This window comes from Oryx dammah, unplaced genomic scaffold (assembly GCF_014754425.2).
Source record: "Oryx dammah isolate SB20612 unplaced genomic scaffold, SCBI_Odam_1.1 HiC_scaffold_24, whole genome shotgun sequence".
Lineage (NCBI taxonomy): Eukaryota > Metazoa > Chordata > Mammalia > Artiodactyla > Bovidae > Oryx > Oryx dammah.
Window position 1 is genome coordinate 46,036,820 of NW_024070208.1, and position 22,108 is coordinate 46,058,927.

General features: G+C 34.4%; 1 protein-coding gene across 1 annotated transcript in view; it reads right to left on the reverse strand.

Moving 5' to 3' along the window:
* Positions 1 to 22,108, reverse strand: part of DACH1 (dachshund family transcription factor 1) — a 463,451-nt gene that overhangs the window by 118,701 nt on the left and 322,642 nt on the right. Inside the window, exons 7-8 of the mRNA XM_040267265.1 lie at positions 10,069 to 10,204; positions 8,090 to 8,224 (exon numbers count right to left, since the gene is read on the reverse strand). Of these exons, the coding sequence (XP_040123199.1) occupies positions 8,090 to 8,224; positions 10,069 to 10,204 (271 nt within the window). The remainder of the gene's footprint in view (positions 1 to 8,089; positions 8,225 to 10,068; positions 10,205 to 22,108) is intronic.

Genomic DNA, 22,108 nt, shown 5'->3' on the forward strand with positions numbered 1-22,108 from the left:
AAAAAAAGCTCTCTGAGTCATTGAACTTGTAATGACCTAATTTTTGTACATTTATAAATATGCCTACTCAGCGAAGGAAGGACAGTGTTTTGTAATTCTTTTAGAAACAGATACACTTGTCCACTTACAAAATAAAAATGTACAAAAGAAAGATTGTTTCAGCTCCACTAAAGATATCAGATATAAGTCAATATTTCCAAAATGAAGTTTCATTTTGGAGCTAATTTTCAAATAAACATACAGAAGAATGTGCACATTCCCTTTGGATCATTTCCACACCAGATTATGTAAAATTTCAAATTGAAAACAGAAGAAATAGAAATCATGGCTTAGACAATATGCAAATAAATTGCAAAATTAGAAATAGTTGATTCATTAAACCAAAAATACTTTAAATGAAGGAAATAAAATAGTCATTTATAATAACCATAAATAAATAATTACATGATGCAGATTTACAGGTGGAACTAATATGTTAATTTGGGGTTCCCTGGTGGCTCAGGGGTAAAGAATACACCTGCCAATGCAGGAGATGCACGTTTGATCTCTGTTTTGGGGAGATCCCCTGGAGAAGGAAATGACAATCCACTCCAGTATTCTTGTCGGGGAAAAATCCCATGGACAGAGGAACCTGGCCGGCTACATACAGTCCATGGGGTCACGAAAGAGTGGGACATGACTTTGTAACTAAACAAAAACAATAACAATCTACTAGTCACTTACTCTCTATCTCACTGTTAATGCTATAAAAATATTAGCTATTGGCATGACTACATAAAAATATTTCTTAAGTAGTGAGGAAGTGAGTCACTTTGTCCCTATCAAAAGAGCTCAAAAAAATACAGCTGAGTAAGTGGAGTAATTAATACTCTATTCTGTTTTCTCCACGGGGAAAAAACATTTCATCTGACCAAGTAAAAGCAAAGCTACTCTAGTAAGTAAAATTATTATAAATGTAATTATTATTTATAATGTATCCAAAAACAAATATTAATACTCTCTAATTGATTGCTTTGGCAACTAATTCATGAAAATTATCTGCAAATAGTAATGTACTTCAACTTTCTAAGTATCCAAAAAAGTTACCTAAACCCTTAAATTATGGATGTCCTGGAGTAGCAACTGACATCTTCATCATCAATAAATTTTATTTCTTTTAGTAAAGTTCATACTAATTATGTAATAATAAATTCCTTGAAAGTGTAAATTTTACTCTAGGTAACACTGAAGTAGTTAATTTTACAAGTGGCCCAAATATACCAAATATACCAAAATATGGAAATTTCCAAAGAAAAGGGCTTTTCAATCCATGCAGATCTATACAGTCAGACGAAATACTACTGGGTTCAGATTTTTCATATATGTGTGTGATATTTACTATAAGTTAATTTGTATAATGTCAATCTAGAATTCAAAATAGAAAGTCATTTTTGAAGATAATCCAAAAATTAGAATTTTTAAGTAATGAAAAATGTGCAAAAGGAAATATATTTCAAAAAATTAATTTCCACAAACAGCAGAAAAGTGATGGTAGTCATTTAAAATAGATGTTGTACAGGAAAATGGTCCACAAGGTTGGATGCTAAGAATACAACATTAATAAGAGGATATTTCAATATGCCCAGTTTGCTAACTACTTCATTGCCTCTAATGCTCTGTCTTCAAACTCAGAATATCAGAATGAGAACCTTCCAAACAAGTCTGTTAAGCATTGGAAATCTTGAACACCGCCCATGAAGAATACACAACAAAAGAATATGTGACGAAAGAAATGTTTTATGGCCTGAAGCAAATCCCCTGTGTTTCCGGCTTCATCTTCAATTATTCCTGCTTCTAAAATGGCAGATGTCACTGGGGTCGCAAAGAGTCTGACAAGACTGAATGACTGAGTACACTAAGAAAGAAAGTTTTCATATATTTTTTGAAAACAAATAAAGGGAAAAGCCTCAATTATAGGGAAAATTAGAATAGATACGAATAAATATTTTGTGAAATTGTAGCAAAAAGAGAAAAAAGAAAGGGAGATTTTGTATTTTATATGGTTCATTTCACATATCTGACATGTAGTAAATATTTACCTATTGATTATATCATTTTGGTTTATTTAATCCAAGACTGAAATACACTAATGTAGATCAAGTATTTAGTACTTAGTTCCAATTATATGTACTCACTTTTTCTATAATAATTGGGGAAAAAACAGCTAACACTGTAGCATACAGTATCTAATGTGTAGCATACATTTATTTTTTGTAAAACAAATAATTAGATAGATTCCAAAATAATAAAAATGTGCATAGGGAATTATATGCATGGTATGAAGCATGCTAAAAAATGTTTTGGAAATAACAATTCAAACAAGTTGATAAACCAGGGAACAAATTATGCATGAGAGTTATCACTGAAAATCAGCACCAGTGACAGATTTGGGAGGAATAAAGAGAGATGCAGCATAAAGAAACAGAGAGCCTGGTTATATAATTTCAATGCCCTGGGCATATATTCAGAAACAAATTCACTTGAAAAGATGCATAAACCTGTTGCTCATAACAGCACTATTATAATAGCCAAGACATGGAAGCAACCTAGATGCCCATCAACAGAGGAATGGATAAAGATGTGGTATATATATACAATGGACTATCGGTTGTTGTTTAGCGCTCAGTCATGTCTGACTCTTTGGGACCCCGTAGACAGTAGCCAACCAGGCTCCTTTGTCCATGGGATTTTTTCAGGCAAGAATACTGCAGTGGGTTTCCATTTTCTCCTCCAAGGGATCTTCCTGACCCAGGGATCAAACCCAGAATTAGCTGGCAGATTCTTTACCCCTGAGCCACCAGGGAAGCCCTTACAATGGAATATTATTCAATCATAAAAAGAATGAAATAATATCATTTGTAGAACATGGATGGACTTAGAGATCATATTAAGTGAAGTAAGCCAGACAAAAAGATAAATATGACATATCACTTATATGTGGATCTAAAAAGCAATGATACTAATGAATGTATTTAAAAAGCAGAAATGGACTCACAGACCATAGAAAACAAACTTATGGTTACTAAAAGGGAAAAGGTTGGGGGAGGGATAAATCAGGATTTGGGGAATAACAGATACACTATTTTATATGAAATAGATAAGCAACAAGGTCCTACTATATAGCACAGGAAACTATATTCAGTATTTTATAAAAATCTATAGTGGAAAGTATCTGAGAAATATATTATATATATGTAACTCTTTCATTGTTTCACATATATAAAGCAGAATTACTTTGTCATACACCATAAACTAACACAACATTGTAAAACAACTATACTTCAATTAAAAAAAATGAAAACATCAATTCAGTTCAGATCAGTCGCTCAGTCGTGTCCAACTCTTTGCGACCCCATGAATTGCAGCACGCCAGGCCTCCCTGTCCATCACCAACTCCCGGAGTTCACTCAGACTCACGTCCATCGAGTCAGTGATGCCAATTAGTCCTATCTATTTCATGAATTTTAGACTGAGGGCAAAAATCAGCAATGTTTTTTTAAAATCCAGAAGGTCTAGAGAACTTGGAGTATGTTTGGAAAAGTTAGAAGACATAAAACTGTTTATGAGGCTACCAGCTGTGTCGAAGATTTCCTCAGGACATATCTTTGATAAACCCCTAATTTTAATCAAAGTTCATACTATTAAAATCATTTCTCCTAACCTTTAGGATCACTGAAATAATGTATGTCTATTACTTTTTGACACACTAACTTGTTTTTTCATATTTATATTTTGAATGTATTCTAATTAAACTCTTCCTGGATTCAAAAACCCTTTAGAGTGTTTTTATTTTAAAAACTAAGGGGAGAGTGTACTCAGCACTTATTACTTTGAATTCTAATGCCTGTATAGCCACTGATCTTTCGGCTAATGGTGACAAATATTCTGTCTAGTTGAATAAAGTCAACAACTTTTTAATATTAAGATGATTTAAAAATGCTTAAAAGTTACTGATGATTAAGATTTTAGACCATGATGATTCTCAGCACCCAAATTAATTTTGGTATCTATTTTTAACATCAATGTTTTCTTAAGAATTATTATCTTTTGGATGATTTAAAGTGGTGAGCAGCAAATTTCATTTAAGAAGTCCAAGCCTAAAATGACACAAGCATATAATTAATTTCTCTACAAATGTCTCTAAATGAAGTCACTTGTTTTAATACAGATATGTGTACTAAGAAAGTTACAGGGTGAGTACAAGGCACATGATGAATGTAGTCATGAAAAAAAAAACAATTTTTAATTTAGTAGACCCTATCAATCTAGAAAGCCTATGAATATTTACTAATAATTCAGTATGCTGAAAAATAGAAGAGATGAGATACACACAAAAGATGAGCATCATATAATAAAACTCTTACTATAAGGGTATCAATGTCTATTGCAATGTCCATGACCCCATAATTATATTTGAAATTAAGAATTTAAAGGGAGCTTCACATCCCTAGGGCAAATATTAAAATAAAATGTACTTTTTTAAAATAAAATATGCATTCAGATATTGAAAGACTGTTGGGTTATACCAAGGTCTTTATTCTGAGAGCAAAACAATTTAAAAACTTAACATGTGATAAGATTATAGTGATATAGAAAACGTTTTCGTGTATATTCATAGCCAGAATATGCTACTATTTCATACACATGTATGTTCTAAGGGTTCCATAATTCCACCTTTTGCCTTTCATCTTCACAGTTATTTTAACTTACCTTCACCATCTCTTAGAATCTTTTAGCAATTCAGCTCAGGTAAATATGCATTCACATAATGGACTGTCTAGTCCTTTTCAAGGAAATGCAGTACACACATGACTCCTCGGAATTTACAATGTAGTACTGGAAGCAGACCAATGAAAAAAGAACTTCTGAATAACAAGGCAAATGTAATGAAAATTTAAGGGACAGGCACACAGGAAAACCAGCAGTATGATCCCTATAAAAATCTTGTTTTGTATTTCAGGAAAGGCTCTATAATGGCAAGATTATAATAATAATAACAAATAGATGATAGGTATATAGACAGATAATGAACAGATAGGCAGATACAACTCATGAATTTTGAAAAAAGAAGCCATTTCAAAAAAGGGTAGTTCAACTCAACTTGAAACATGAGATTTGTAGAAAGCTCCCCACCAAAAATTCCAGGGGGACTCATTGTTTCAGTCACATTGTTGATCATGCCTTTAGTGGTCTCTTACCTACCACCTTTGAGCTTTTACATTTCACTCCCATACTTGCTTCACCAAGATTCTGTAAGAGAATTAATCACTAATATACTGATATCTACTGTATACTATAAAACATCTCTCATGCATTTTAAGTGACACTAGCTATGTAGCATCTATAAGAAAACTGTGAAAAGAGTCACTAAAAACTTTTTCTGTAGGGTTTCATTCTACCGCAAGACATTAGTGGAGAATGGCTGCTTAACCCTAGTAATGGATTTTTATATTTAAACATTCTTACTTAAAACTTAAATCCTCTATGAAAAATTTATTACTGTAGATTTTCACAAATCATTTTTTCATTAAATATAAAACACATGTCAAAATATACATAATGCATTCTATATAACATTTTTCTTCATTGTTGAAGAAGAACTCACAGAAAGATTAGAATTAGACACTTAGAGACAATCTGACCCACTTATGTACTTGTATATATTCCACTCAGCTTAGTGATAATACTTGGTAGTGAATTTCAAAATAATTTGAAATTGTCTTAATGCTGCTCCCAATAATGCCTACATTTTGACATATTAGAACCTAGTAAAGATTACCATTTTATCATTAATTGCATAATACAGATAAGTTAATTTATGTAAATATTGTTTTCTTTCTTCCTGAGGTTTCAGGTGAACTGTATTCATGTGGAAAAGAAAAACAAGGTTGTGTATGCCTTTTTACTTTTAGTGAATAATTATTTCTGAGGAAAAAAGTGTGGGGCCCTAAATGGGAAACCTTAAAAAAGAAGGGCTAGCTTTGCGGTTTAGAGCTAAGATGGCGCCTGGCGGAATAGATGAGGGCGCGGCCTAAGTTGTCTGTCAAAACTTTTGATTGGCTCTCTTGATTTCTGTGCACGTAGACAGCACGTGGTCACCATAGACTCCTGCTATAATGATGGCACATGACGATTTGACCTTTAATGTGATTGGTACAACTATGGAAAGTCCCTCACAAACCCCTCCCTGCTTGCCTTTAAAAACCAAGAGCTTACAACAATAAAGCGGAACTGCTTAGATGGAACCCCTGTCGCGTCTGATTGTCTCTCGCTCGCTGAGGGGCTGGGTTGGCGGACAGCAGGCTCACCTCTCCTCGGGACCCCTCGGCTTTGCTGAGGGAAGTTCCACTGCCTCTCTCTTTCTGCGGAGTGCCCTCCGCAAAAAGGTTTCCACCTTAACTTAGTCCTTCTGTAAACATTTCTTTCTGTTATTTAAGTGTCCAGTTGTATTCATTTTCCTTTTTGATATCCAATTAATTGTGCTCTTTGAGTAATAAATTTTTTCCAAAGAAGTAATCCATTCCATAACACTGATTATTTGATAGTCATATCAAAAAGATATCAAAGTATACAGTCTATGTTATTATTAAAATTTGAAAGTATTAAATTAAGATGATAAAGATATGGCAAGGCTCCAGTTGTCCTAATTTAGACTTACCATTTGAAAACATGAATTTGCATCCAACAGCATAAATTTTCAACATGCATGTTAAAATAATATTTCAATTCTTCATGAAAGTATTCTTCATGAAAGTAGGGCATGAAAAGACAAATGTTTGCCTATGGAAACAAGTCATGCTGGTACAAATCAAATATAAATAGAAAATGTTCATAGCTTTGCACTATCTGGGTTTATTTGTTACCTGCAATTTAGAAGCAACTACTAGATAGCATATTGAAAAGCAGAGACATTACTTTGCCGACTAAGGTCCATCTAGTCAAGGCTATGGTTTTTCCAGTGGTCATGTATGGATGTCAGAGTTGGACTGTGAAGAAAGCTGAGCGTTTGAAGAATGGATGCTTTTGAACTGTGGTGTTGGAGAAGACTCTTGAGAGTCCGTTGGACTGCAAGGAGATCCTATCAGTCCATTCTGAAGGAGATCAGCCCTGGGATTTCTTTGGAAAGAATGATGCTAAAGCTGAAACTCCAGTACTTTGGCCACCTCATGAGAAGAGTTGACTCATTGGAAAAGACTCTGATGCTGGGAGGGATTGGGGGCAGGAGGAGAAGAGGATGACAGAGGATGAGCTGGCTGTATGGCATCACCAACTCAATGGACATGAGTCTGAGTGAGCTCCGGGAGTTGGTAATGGACAGGGAGGCCTGGCGTGCTGCGATTCATGGGGTCGCAAGGAGTCGGACACGACTGAGCGACTGAACTGACTGAACTGACTAGTACATTGGAAAAGACCATGATGCTGGGAATGAATGATGGTAGGAGGAGAAGAGGGCAGCAGAGCATGATATGGTTGGATGGCATCACCGACTCAATGGACATGAACTTGGGAAAACTCTGGGAGATAGAGAGGCCTGGAATGCTGCATCCCAAGGGGTCACAAAGAGTCAGATACAACTTAGTGACTGAACAACAATATTAGTACATTGGTTATAATCTTCACTATATTTCTTGATTGACCAAATGACCATCTCTTTTATTCCAAAAAATACTTCGAGTAATCCTTTGTATATCGTCCTTGCTCTAACATGCTAAGTAAAAGGACTATAGACCCTGAAGACATGGAGAAAGACAAACTGTAGACTTTCAGGAACTGAGAGATAACAATTAAAACAAACAAAAAAAAATCTCTTTTTCTAAATGTACTAGGAAATAAATGAACACTTACCTGTTGTTTAAGAGAATCACAGCAGCTCTTCATTCATATTTCTTTTTTTGTTGAGTAGACTTAATTTTTACTTAATGCTAATATTATAGGCTTTTAAAACATTTCTATACCATCTTCTAATGTAATTTAGAAATATACTTATTCTGTGATTAAAACCTAGTTCATATGTCGAGCAGGAAAAACAGACCTCATAATCATATATTACCTTTTTCAATATGCATCCTTTTCGACTCATGTCCCATGTCATGACCAGCCAAATCTCCCTCTTTGGGCCCAGGGAGTACGTTTGGTGACAAACCCATCAGCATCTGGTTCATGGACAACCCATTCTGATGGACAGCTGTCAAGCCCGAAACAAAAGATAAAAGAATAAAACACCATAATACACAATATTCAAATAACCTATTTAAACTCTTTTGGAATCAGAAATAAATAAAATATCATGGTCTAACTGTAAAATTATAATCTAAGTTGAACAACATGAGGACTGATAACTATGATAATTCGTAAGAACAAGCAGAAATATATTGAAAATGAAACTATTTTATCCTCTATCTCATAAAATAGGTATATTTTTTAATGTCTAGAATCCTTTTGAGTGGTCATACCACTATAACCATTACCAATGAACTATTCAGGCTTTATCTAATGTAACACATCCACTTCTGAGCCTTCTGTAACTGCAAAAACTACAGTCTTAAAGCTAGAACACTCTAAGTCTATAAATTTAAAATATAATTTAGAATACGTTTAGAGGCATGAGAGGGCAAACAGAGTTTTCAACAAGTTAAGGGACTGAAATAGCACTGAAATTCAATAGTCATATTCTATTCTAGTCAATGGGCTTCCCCAGTGGCTCAGAGGTAAAGAATCCGCTGGCAATGCGGGAGATGCAAGAGACGTGAAGTTGATCCCTGGATTGGGAAGATTCCCTGGAGGAGGAAGTGGCCACCCATTGCAGTTTTCATAGACAGAGTATCCTGAAGGGCTACAGTCCATGGGGTCACAACGTGTTGGAAATGACTGAAGCAACTGAACATGCACACACACAGCCTAGTAGACAAACCCTGAGTTTAAGAGATATCAAAGTATGTCTTTAAAAATTTGATTTTGAACTCAAATTTAAAAGTAAAACTGCCCATTAATATCTATAAAATGGTTGAATGATTTAAAACAATAATTTCTTTCTTGAATTATTAAGAGTAATCTGTCACTACTGACAGATTAAAGCAGGAGACCAAATACCCTTATGATTTCAATCCAATTGATATATTTCTTAATAAATTGCCCATGAAAATCTTGGTTTTGTGAAAAATTCTGAAGAAAAGTCATTCCATAAAACCTTACTTTCACTGATAAAAATTCATTTTAAAAATATGTAAAATAATTTGGAGAAGGGCATGGCAACCCACTCCAGTATTTTTGCCTGGAGAATCCAATGGACAGAGGAGCCTGGCGGGCTACAGTACATGGATTTGCAGAGTCAGGCATGACTGAGCAATTAACAGTAACCCACAACTTTACTTTAAATTTCTTGATCATGAGGACAAGGATTAAATATCTGAAAATGTGATCACAAAATAAAGTATGAACCTACTTTTTAGAATTTTATAATAATAACATGTAGAGATCATATGCATTACTGACTGTTACTAATTCAAATCCTAAATTTGACCAATTTCAAACTCTTCAATCTATTGATCATCTGAATGATTATGAACTGTGTTTTTCTCAAAACAGTTATTTTGAATCTATTTCTTTTATCCCTCTTTGTCAATGCAAGGATGAAGTTTAAAAACTGTAAATTTTTAAAAACTGGCAAGGATGGAATTGAAGGAATGAAGAGGAATAATTCGTACACAGTATATTTGGATACTAGATATTTGAGAGTTGGAGGCGTTTACTTCAGAAACTAATCTAGAAGGTTACTTACTTTCTCTGTTTCAAAGCTCAAATCTTTATGTGTGGCATCAAAAAGAGGGAGTTTATATCTGAATTGTTAATGTACTATCATACCTCATGCTATTGCAAACTGGGAAACATAATTTTGAGGGATGGCTACTGCTACAGAGGTTCAGAACATGATACACCTGAGATCTCTTCAGAATGAGGGTATTTTGATTAGAAAAGCCAGCTGCACCTAATAAAATTTAAAATGGTGACAAGTGGAAGAGTGACACCTACGAATTCTGTCCGAGGAGCTCTCAGTCCGCGCTGGAGAGCTGGACACACTGCTGCTGCGGTGTGATGACGGGTGGCTGCCAGGCCTTCGGCCCTCCTCCAGGGAGGGGGCAGGTGACGGGCTGTCGGGAACACGCTCCTATACCGCCAGGGGAGGGTAGGGGGGAAGAAAAGAGGTAAATACATTAGACCCTTGCTTAAGGAATGTTGGTTTTTCTTAATGCTACAAAAATGTGAAGACAACACATTTTTCAATCAACATTTAACTGGATTAAAAGACACATTTTATTTATTTTTTAAATTTTTTTAAACTTTTATTCTATATTGAGATATAGCTGAAGAGCAATGTTATGATAGTTTCAGGTGAATAGCAAAAGGATTCAGCCATACATATACACGTATCTGTCCTTCTCCAAATCCCCCTCCCATTCAGGCTGCCACATAACACTGAGCAGAGTTCCCTACAGTAAGTTCTCGTTGGTTATCCATTCTAAATATAGCAAGCACTGTGTATATGTTCATCCCAAACTACCTATCTTTTCCTTCCTCACCACCAACAACTATAAGTCTAAGTAAGAAAAGAATAGAAAGAAAATAGGTGAACACCATTGTAGTAATGACAAATGTAAATCCCCTCTTTGGATAAAAATCGAGGTCAAAAAAGACATCCAGTTTAGAATCATTAGACAACAAAGAATTAACAGAACAAAGCAAGTTTTAATTCTAGACAATTATCATTATAAAAAAACCTAATACATAGAGTCTATTGATTCAGCAAGTGTCTAGGATCATTTAACACACAAATTATCATAGTGACATCATCAAAATAATACCAGAGGAGCTGTTAACAGCTATTTCATTATGGGACTTCTCAGGATATACTTGGGCAGTCACATTTTAAGGGACCATGGAAATCTATTATTATTTAACATTTGAATAATTTTGATTCTGGTAATTTTCAGACTCCTAGCATCAATGCAACCCACAAATATATTACTGAAAATTAATGAATAATGTATTAGGTGTATCCCAGGGAAACATGGTATTATATTTCCTGATCCTGTCCTATGTTCACACTCAGGTCCCATTCCATATCTTACTCAAGCCTGGCACCTTCCCAATGAGACCAATGTGCAAATATTGTGTTGGCCAAAAAGTTCATTCAGATTTTTCTGTTGCATCTTACTGAAAAACCCAAATGAACTTTTTGGCCAGCCCAATCTGTTGTATAACTGTCTCCACTGAGCTATTATAAATGGATTTACAGATTAATAAATAAAATACTCATTTGTTAGCATTTGCTTCTTTGAGCAAAGAGATATTTACACCTTCAGATATGAACGCACACTGTCCTTGAAAAACACTTTTCAATAATTTATAAATATTTGGAAGTCTACAAGTCAACTGATAACATGATACATAATAAATAATAAACAAATTATTCCTGATTAGAGTGCAAAAATGCAAATATGACATAAAAGCAGACTGTTTGAAACCAGAAGATGTTCTAGAATGAAATCAGCCTATAGGAGGCTATTTTCAAAATATCAAAGGCTAATGTAATATAGAAAACAGACAAGCTTAAGGCTTTGTACTAACAGAGAAAGAGTAATGCCTGTCTTTAATCTCAAAAGTTCATTTAACCCAGTGATGGTTTGCAACTCTACGTTCCATTAGAATCACCTGGGAAGTTCCTCAACATGCTTATGCCTGGGCTTTACTCCCTGAGATTCTGGCTTACATGAGTTGAATTGTGTCGCCTCAGAATGATTGAAGTCCTGACCTATGGATACTTATGAATGTGAGCATTTGGAAACAGGGTCTTTGCAGATGAAATTAACTGCAATGAGGCCATACTAAAATAGCATGGCTTCTCCACTGAACACGACAGATGCCTTCACAAGAGGACATTGTGAAAATATGGGGAAAATGTGAAAGAGAGAAATGTGAAACTGTGAAGAAGGAACAACATCATGTGAAGATGAGGTAGAGATGTGACCTCTGCAGCTGCAACCCAAAGATTGCCAAAGCTTGCTAGCCACCATCAGGATCTTTGGAGACTTAAGGAAGGATTCTACCCAGAATCTCAGAGGAAGCATGGTACTGCTGACACCTTGCTTTCAGACTTCTAGACTCCAGAAATATGAGGGTATAAATTGGTTCTTTTAGGCCACCTGGTGGGTGCATTTACCCTGCATCTGCTGTGGGGCCCAGAAACCAATATTTTTTAGGACTCTCCAGGTGATTTTAACATATATCCAAGATTGAACATCACTTGTCTTATATGCTTTTAATTTTTCAATCCTACACATTGTTAATAATCATCTTCAACAGTTACACTAAGGCTTCATTCTTGAGGATCATACAGATAAAAAGAAAATAATCCTCAAAAATAGTCAAGCCCTCTTCCAAAATCTAAACATAAAACTGTTTCTCAGTATGTATTCTATAGAATAAAAAAATAGACACAAGAAACTTTACAAAAAAGAATTTGCCAATTGTAACAAAAGAAAAGGAAAAAAAAAGTCAACTAAAGTCTACTCTTTATAGTTGCAATGCATATTTTTAAAATCTATGTCTCAACATGAAAAATGAACACAATTATCAGTAATTTTTTTCCAAGCTAAATAAATCAAACAAGTCATGCTTCTAAGTAGTCTACATTCTACTGGTCACATTGCAGACAAATGACCTAAATTTCTAAGAAACAAGCACATATATGATTTAAAAGAATGGAGAACCCACATCTCGATGCTAAAAGTTACAGCCCATCTTCTAATTATAATTTAAAAGCAACTGGGATTATAAATCTTTCTTTTTACCATTCACCTTTAAGTTAAAATTAAAACAGCTTCAAACTATGAACTTATTATGTGTTCAGTTTAATGAGTTTTGTTGAGCTCTCGACAATTTCCATAACCAAGAAAGATTCCCATGCCCCTTTCCAACCTATTTCTCCCATCCCCATAAGCAACTGCTTTCTGAGTTCTATCACCAGAAAGAGGTTTGGCTGGTTCTAGATTTCACAAAAATTAGCTCATACAGTACCTAATTTTTCATGTCTGCCTTTTTTACACAACAAAATGTTTCTTAGATTCATTCAGGTTGTTGCATGTATTAATAGTTTATCTTTTTTCTGTCTGAATATATTCATTTGCACATAATGTTCAAAATTCTCCAAGCCATGTTTCAAGAGTACATGAGCCATGAACTGCCAGATGTTCAAGCTGTATTTAGAAAAGGCAGAGGAACCAGAGATCAAACTGCCAACATCTGTTGAATAATGGAAAAAGCAAGAGAGTTCGAGAAAAACATCTTCTTCTGCTTTATTGACTATGCCAAAGCCTTTGACTGTGTGGATCACAACAAACTGTGGAAAATTCTTTAAGAGATAGGAATATCAGACCACCTTACCTGCCTCCTGAGAAATCCGTATGCAGGTCAAGAAGCAACATTTAGAGCCAGATATGGAACAAGAGACTGGTTCCAAATTGGGAAAGGAGTATGTCAAGTCTGTATATTGTCACCACACTTATTTAATTTATATGCAGAGGACATCATGAGAAACACTGGACTGGATGAAGCACAAGCTGGAATCAAGATTGCCAGGAGAAATACCAGTAACTTCAGATATGTACATGACACCATTCTTAGGACAGAAAGCGAGGAGGGACTAAAGAGCTTCTTGATGAAAGTGAAAGAGGAGAGTGAAAAAGTAGACTTAAAACAGCATTCAAAAAACGAAGATCATGGCATCTGGTCCCATCACTTCATGGCAAATAGGTGGGGAGACAATGGAAACAGTGACTTAATTTTCTTGGGCTCCAAAGTCACTGCATACGGTGACTGTAGCCATGAAATTAAAAGACACTTGCTCCTTGGAAGAAAAGCTATGACAAACCTAGACAGCATATTAAAAAGCAGAGATATTACTTTGCCAACAAAGGTCTGTATAGTCAAGGCTATCATTTTCCAGTAGTCATGTATGGACGTGAGTGACTGAACTGAACTGAACCACAGTTTTTAATTTAAAAAAGGTAATAAAGTTCACATCAAGTCTCTGAAATCACAAATGAAAGGGAAACTTGGCTTCTGTGTAGCACTCAAAGGCTGGAGTTTGTGTCATTTTTGGAGTATCTGTACATTTATTATAAAGTATGGATTTATAAAACTGTATAGAAGAACTCCTTTTTGGTCTGTATAAATGTCTATATAAATAATCCATGCTGTAGCTAATTGCACACATGACCAGATACACACTATATAGACTCAGATTTCTCTAATAAAGAGGTACCTAAGTTTGTCTAAGTTTTAAGCTAATTTCTATGACATCTAAATCTTAACAATTAGATTATGCAGAAATATATGGTATTAAACAAAGAACATTATTATATTTTAGACAAATAATATTTTCTAAATTAGCCATTCTATTTTATTCAAAAGTTCACTCAAGTCAATGTTTACCCATCCAAACATTTTAATATTCTTTCTAATAATTATGTAACTGATCATATTTTCAGTGGAATGTGTTTGGCCAAACAGAGGTAAAGTGCAATCTTGGAATAAATCAACCCCTTTAAAATCATTTTGCAAGTATGAGTTTTCCTGTCCTAAGAGATTTCTCAGTGGTACTAATGGAAAGCAGGAGAAACTGATTTTTTTCCCTGAGATATTTAGCTCATAAAGTACTAAAATATTTAATGCACAAAACTCTAGTAACAATGGTTGTGTCATTGAAGAGTTACTTATTTTCCACATGGGGTAAACAATTATTTCATTAGTCAATGTATTTAATTGTAAAAGTTTTCTTGGATGATTCTTTTCATTCATGCATTATTCATTTATTCACTTACACATTCATAACACTCTAAAAGTCATATTATAAACTAAGTAAAAAATAAGCTGGATTAAAATCTTAATGTAAAATACATCTTAAAACATAATTTAAGGCTTAGGCAACATAGGTGAAATTGTAGTATTTATTATAGCTTTAGCTTATTTTTACTTTAATTGCTTTTTTTGTCTAGGAACAAAGAATGCAAAGACAATATTTAATACTTTTACTTAAAGAAATATTTTAATATATGCAAATTTTATGCTTTTAAAGCTTAAGTATTCAATTGAAAGTTTCTATAAACTGAGACACAACATATTCAGTCATTTTACTTAATGTATAATTTCAATCTTTGGAACATGATGTATTATTCTTTGAAGAATTTCATTAAAGTAAAATCCATTGAGCAAGTAAGATTTGAATACATTGTTGTACAATAAATTAATTTATTTCAACAGCTTAATTCTTTTATCATATTTATATGCTTGCCTTTCCAGAGTATGCTATAAGATGGAGAATAATGGAGACAGTAAAGAATTGCTTAGGGGAGAATCTCGTAATTATTACTGAAACAAAATAGATAATGAGTTTTATTCAGACATAATAAGAAAGAAGCAGTTCAATGTCTATAGGGAAACTATGTAAACTGGATTTATCATTTCATTTGTGTGAGACCCTTTAACCTCCAAGATGGCCCTGAAGTAGGACAAAGAGGAAGAATATTTAATACTTCAACACACTGCTTTATAGTCCTGCATCATAGCTTTACCAATCAATAAAACACAATCTTTTGCTGTGTTCTACCTTTATAAAACTAGCCACAATAATAAATGAAAATTTAAGAGTAATACACTCTCACTGGGAAAAAAAGGTCATAGTAATAAACTAATGGTAACAGAACAACATAAAGGAAAATCTGCATTAACTGCTTCTAGGTAGAACAAGAAGTATTGGTCTATACTATAATTTACAATCAAAGGTGGAGTTTAAAACAATGAATTCTAAAAGGCTAAAATAAAAAGTAGTTTGGGATTAATATACATACACTACCATATATGAAATAGATAACCAAAAAGAACCTACCATATAGCACAGGGAACTATACTCAATATTTTGTAATAACGTATAAGAAAAAAGAATCAGAAAAAGAATATACAAGCACATACACATATATACAGCTGAATGTATACATACATATATATGTAGAGTTGAATCACTTTACTGTATACCTGAAACAGCACATTTTAAATCAACTGTATGTTAATAAAAATTAAAGTAAAAATTAAATTTAAAATATAAGCTGTTCAATATTACACATTTGATTAATTAAACATTAAAATATGCACTATCTCAGCAGCCTCATCTCCACCACAAAGTGCATTCTATTTTATCAACTTAAAATATTTTCTTAGCATAAGATTAAATAATCACAGTTCATTTCTCTAAAGGGTTATTTCATTTAACTTTACTTTATACTGCTCTCATTTTAATTATCTTCATTTTCATCACTTCTTCAGTTAGCAATTCCCTTATTGAGTATGTTATAGAATTGGGAAGAAATGTTAAATTTATCTTCATACAACTATTACAGTACAAAATTGAAGTTGATTAGCATTTTCTAGAACTTAAAATCCTGAGCTTTAAGACAACTCAGACTTCGTTCATTCAGAGGTTATTCACTGAGCACTTAACTGTACACCAGTGGTCTAGAGTCTGGTTATGTGTAAGTAAACAAAACCAACAAATTTCCTTTCTCTAGTGAAGTATATTCCATCAGTGAGTAAATACTCTTAGTGAAATCCATAATCATTTACACTGATTGTGATATCCAAATTCTCTCCTTCTGGAAAAGTGAACAGAAAGGATAAATAATAGGATTTGGATTCTACATTCAGGAAAATGTTAAAAAATACTTCTGGAAGATATAACAAACAATTCTAATATACATGCATCTAGTAGAAGATTAGGTAGCCATCATCAAAACTCCACTCAGATTTCTAAACTGAGGCTTCAGAGGATATTTAAATAGCTCTTTTTCATTGTTTTGATGATGATTCTCAATAAATACTCAATTTTCCTTATGAGTATTTGGGAAATACTCATGGGAAATGGGAAAATGGTAGGCCCTTGAATGCAATCATAAACAACTTAACTTTATTCTCCTACTGTCTCCTCAAACTTATTCAGTGTTGACAGGGAATTCAGGCAGTCTGGAAACTTTCCAGATTCCTACTTGGTAAAACAAATTCCTACAGTAACTTTGAGCAGCAAAAGACAGTCTTGACTCAAAAGTTATACCTCAGTCTTATATAATCATAAATATTATCATCTTAATTAAAAGAGAAGTCAAGTAGGTGGAATAGAAGGAAGATAGTAAAGATGAAAAGGTAAGTTCTGAGTCAGCCAGCATTGCCATTAATTGGCATCTCTCTGTTCATGCCAAATGCTTAAAGCCAACTTTTTATTTAGTTAAGATAAGAGGTCACCACCTCTATGAACAGCTCACAGTTCCTTGATGGGTCTAATTTGATTCTGTTCCTCCATCCTCTGAGTTTATGGTATAAGTACATCTGGATGCTTGATTCAAGTTGATATGGCAGCAAGAGTACTTCATAGATGGTGGTATATGTTTCTACAAGAAGTGCAGAGTGTCTGCTTGGTTGCATTTTATGATGACAATCAACACTAAAAATCATGGCTTAGATTCGTCACTTCATTAGGGTTTGCAATTTGATAAATTTGAAATATGTCATTCCATAATCAGAAGATTTCTATGAACAGAAAGTTTCTCTTGTGCATTACTGTGTTATCCTTAAAAGGAATACGTCAAGGCTGTATATTGTCACCCTGCTTAGTTAACTTATAGGCAGAGTACATCATGAGAAACTTGTGCTTAAGCACAAGCTGGAATCAAGATTGCCGGGAGAAATATCAATAACCTCAGATATGCAGATGACACCACCCTTATGGCAGAAAGTGAAGAGGAAGTAAAAAGTCTCTTGATGCAAGTGAAAGAGGAGAGTGAAAAAGTTGGCTTAAAGCTCAACATTCAGAAAATGAAGATCACAGCATCTGGTCCCATCACTTCATGGCAAATAGATGGGGAAACAGTAGAAACAGTGTCAGACTTTATTTTGGGGGGCTCCAAAATCACTGCAGATGGTGATTGCAGCCAGGAAATTAAAGGACGCTTACTCCTTGGAAGGAAAGTTATGACCAACCTAGACAGCATATTAAAAATCAGAGACATTACTTTGCCAACAAAGGTCCATCTAGTCAAGGCTATGTTTTTTCCAGTGGTCATATATTGATGTGAGAGTTGGACTGTGAAGAAAGCTGAGCGCCAAAGAATTGATGCTTTTGAACTGTGGTGTTGGAGAAGACTCTTGAGAGTCCCTTGGACTGCAAGGAGATCCAACCACTCTATTCTAAAGGAGATCAGTCCTGGGTGTTCATTGGAAGGAATGATGCTAAAGCTGAAACTCCAATACTTTGGCACCTCATGCGAGGAGTTGACTCATTGGAAAAGACTCTGATGCTGGGAGGGATTGGGGGCAGGAGGAGAAGGGGATGACAGAGGATGAGATGGATGGATGGCATCACCAACTTGATGGACGTTGAGTCTGACTGAACTCCAGGAGTTGGTGATGGACAGGGAGGCCTGGCGTGCTGCAATTCATGGGGTCGCAGAGTCGGACATGACTGAGCGACTGCACTGAACTGAACTGAAGGAACAGGCTGTATGAAGAAGGCAGGGAAATGCTTCATTCCACCCCTCTATCATTTATTTAAACCTTTTTTTTTTTTTTTGTCTTTTAAAATATTCAGTTCCCTAGAATTCTCCAACGGTGAACAAGGAGTTTACATTTTAACATTATTATGCACTCATGGATATAAATATGTGTCTCGTATTTCAATAACTGATATATGGCATCCTTACTTGGAATTTTGTTTTAATACTTTCTCTTCCTTGTTAGCATCCCCTTTTCATATTCAATATCAATACCCAAATAAACATTAAGGGAACGTATATAACTGCTTTTCAAAATCCAAGTAAAATTTATTCAAAATAGTTTTCTTTTCGTAAAAATGATGTATAAAAGTGATCCATACCTCTAGAGTTATTCATGGTTGCTCCAAAATAAACTATTCTGCACTCAAAAACAAATTAGCTAAATGACATTACTGTAAGGTTTTTTAAATCTACTTTGTGAATCTAGTTACTCTGGTTCCAGTTTTTATAATCTTTAAAAAATGGCAACCCACTCCATTGTTCTTGCCTGGAGAATCCCAGGGACAGGGGAGCCTCGTGGGCTGCCGTCTATGTGGTCGCACAGAGTCGGACACGACTGAAGTGACTTAGCAGCAGCAGCAAACATTTTGAACTACATGCAAGTGTTATATACTGATATAGCATTTTAGGGACCTGTTTAGAAAAGATATTACAGAATGGAAAATATATACACTGCATATAAAAATTTTCAGTGTTTAGTTCTTTAAATGAGTTCTCTAAGTTCTCTCTCTCACACACACACCACACAACAGGAGACGGGTAGAGAAAATTAATTAAAATTAAGTCATATTTTATGTTCTCAGAAAAATACTGTAATATGGCGCATGAGGAAAGATGTTTATCCAGTAATGTAGAATAATTTGAATGTTGCCAAATGTCTCAAAACAATTCTATATTATCATTAAAGAAAAGTGATATAAAAAATGCATTTAAAAGTCTGATTTGCATACTACTGAACTACCAACCCCCCAAAAGCAAAATACACTGCTTTTGTTATATAAAAAGAGATCAACAAGAAAAAGGGAGAGAGAGAGAGAGAGGTCTTATTACATTATTGCAACTGTATTTCAAAATCTTGTCACAGGTTCTATATAGAATTATGAACTTATTTTTAAACAGATGATTTTGAATACTTTGGAAGAAAATAAACTAGAAATAAGGTGAAGATAATGTCACTGTAGAAAGGCTTCTAATGATTTTATAAATACCAACTTACTCATTAAGACAACCTGATGAGGCAGTAATATAAAAATCCCCATCGTACAGAAGAGCAAACAAAGACAGGGACGTTAAGTGACTTTTACAAGGTCATAAGACTAGGAGATGCCAGAGCTGGAATATAAACCAAGGAGGCTTCCTCCAGAATTCATATTTTAAACTACTAAAATACATTGCCTTTCTTCTTTAAATTTGTTTTATAATTCAGCAAGAACCATTTAAAAAATCCTTACAATACCATTGTGAATTTATTAAATAAAGGTGAGAAAAATATAGATTCATTCAGGGGGATTGGGGCTATTTGATGAATGATTCTCAAAGAGAATCAATGAGTAGAGCATTTCAGCCTATTAGGAATTCTCTAATGACAAGAGGAATTGATCTCTTGATTTATACTGTTTGTTTTCCTCAGTGATTTAAGGTGATACAAGTGATACATCCTTTTACAATTTGGAAATGATACAAAGGTGGTATAAATAGATAATATGATAGTTTGGAATATTAACATTAAAGAGCATCTAAAGAGCCTAAATCATAGACTGGAAAAAATTAATATGGATAAATGCAAATTACTAATACAAGCAAAAGATAAAGAATTAAATTAGTTGCATTTCACATCAAAATCCATGAAATTTACTTAGTCACACATTCAACTAACAAGAAGTTATGAACTTTGACTAAATTTATAAAGTATTGTCCAAGCTAAATTTTATGTTAGTTTGGTCTCTTTTCTGTGGGTTCACTACTAAATCATTATGCAGGACGGGGTGGTGTGGTGGGGGCTGATTTAAAAAAAATAAGAAAGTCAACCATGAGGTTGGATGAAAATTTGTCAGAAGAAATTACAATATTTGGTCTGGAAAAAGGAAATACCATAGGTACTATATATAATAGAGAACTTAAATATTTAAATGGTTAGAAAATGGAATAATTTGTAGACTTTTTTATGAAAATACAACACATAAGTAGAAGCTATTGAGATGAAAATTTTAATTTAATGAATAACTTCATCACTCTTAAATTTGCTGAAAACAGAATAGGCTTTCTACAAAATAGATATATAAAAATGGGTAGACAGTATGCAGGAATGATTTCTCCAAAATGGGGGAAGTTGGATTACAAAACATCTAACATTCAAAGACTAGAGAACTCTTCAATAAATTAGAGCTCTCTTCAAGAAAATTAGAGATACCAAGGGAACATTTCAGGCAAAGATGGGCTCAATAAATAAAGGAAAGAAATGGTATGGACCTAACAGAAGCAGAAGATATTAAGAAGTGGCAAGAATACACAGAAAAATTGTACAAAAAATATCTTCATGACACAGATAATCACGATGGTGTGATCACTCACCTAGGGCCAGACATCCTGGAATGTGAAGTCAAGGGGGCCTTAGGAAGCTAGTGGAGGTGATGGAATTCTAGTTGAGCTATTTCAAATGCTGAAAGATGATACTGTGAAAGTGTTGCACTCAATATGCCAGCAAATTTGGGAAACTCAGCAGTGGCCATGGGACTAGGAAAGGTCAGTTTTCATTCCAATCCCAAAGAAAGGAAATGACAAAGAATGCTCAAACTATTGCACAACTGCACTCATTTCACATGCTAGTAAAGTAATTCTCAAAATTCTCCAGGCCAGGCTTCAACAGTATGTGAACTGTGAACTTCCAGATCACCAAGCTGGATTTAGAAAAGGCAGAGGAACCAGAGATCAAATTTCCAACATCCAATGGATCATCAAAAAAGCAAGAGAGTTCCAGAAAACCATCTATTTCTGCCAAAGCCTTTGACTGTCTGTATCACCATAAACTGTGGAAAATTCTGAAAGAGATGCGAATACCAGACCATCTGACCTGCCTCTTGAGAAATCTGTATGCAGGTTAGGAAGGAACAGTTAGTACTGGACATGGAACAACAGACTGGTTCCAAATAGGAAAAGGAGTACGTCAAGGCTGTATATTGTCACCCTGCTTATTTAACTTATACGCAGTGTACATCATGAGAAATGCTGGGCTGGAGGAAGAAAAAGCTGGAATTGAGACTGCTGGGAGAAATATCAATAACCTCAGATATGCAGATGACACCACCCTTATGGCAGAAAGCGAAGAAGAATGAAAGAGCCTCTTGATGAAAGTGAAAGAGGAGACTGAAAAAGTTGGCTTAAAGCTCAACATTCAGAAAACAAAGATCATGGCATCT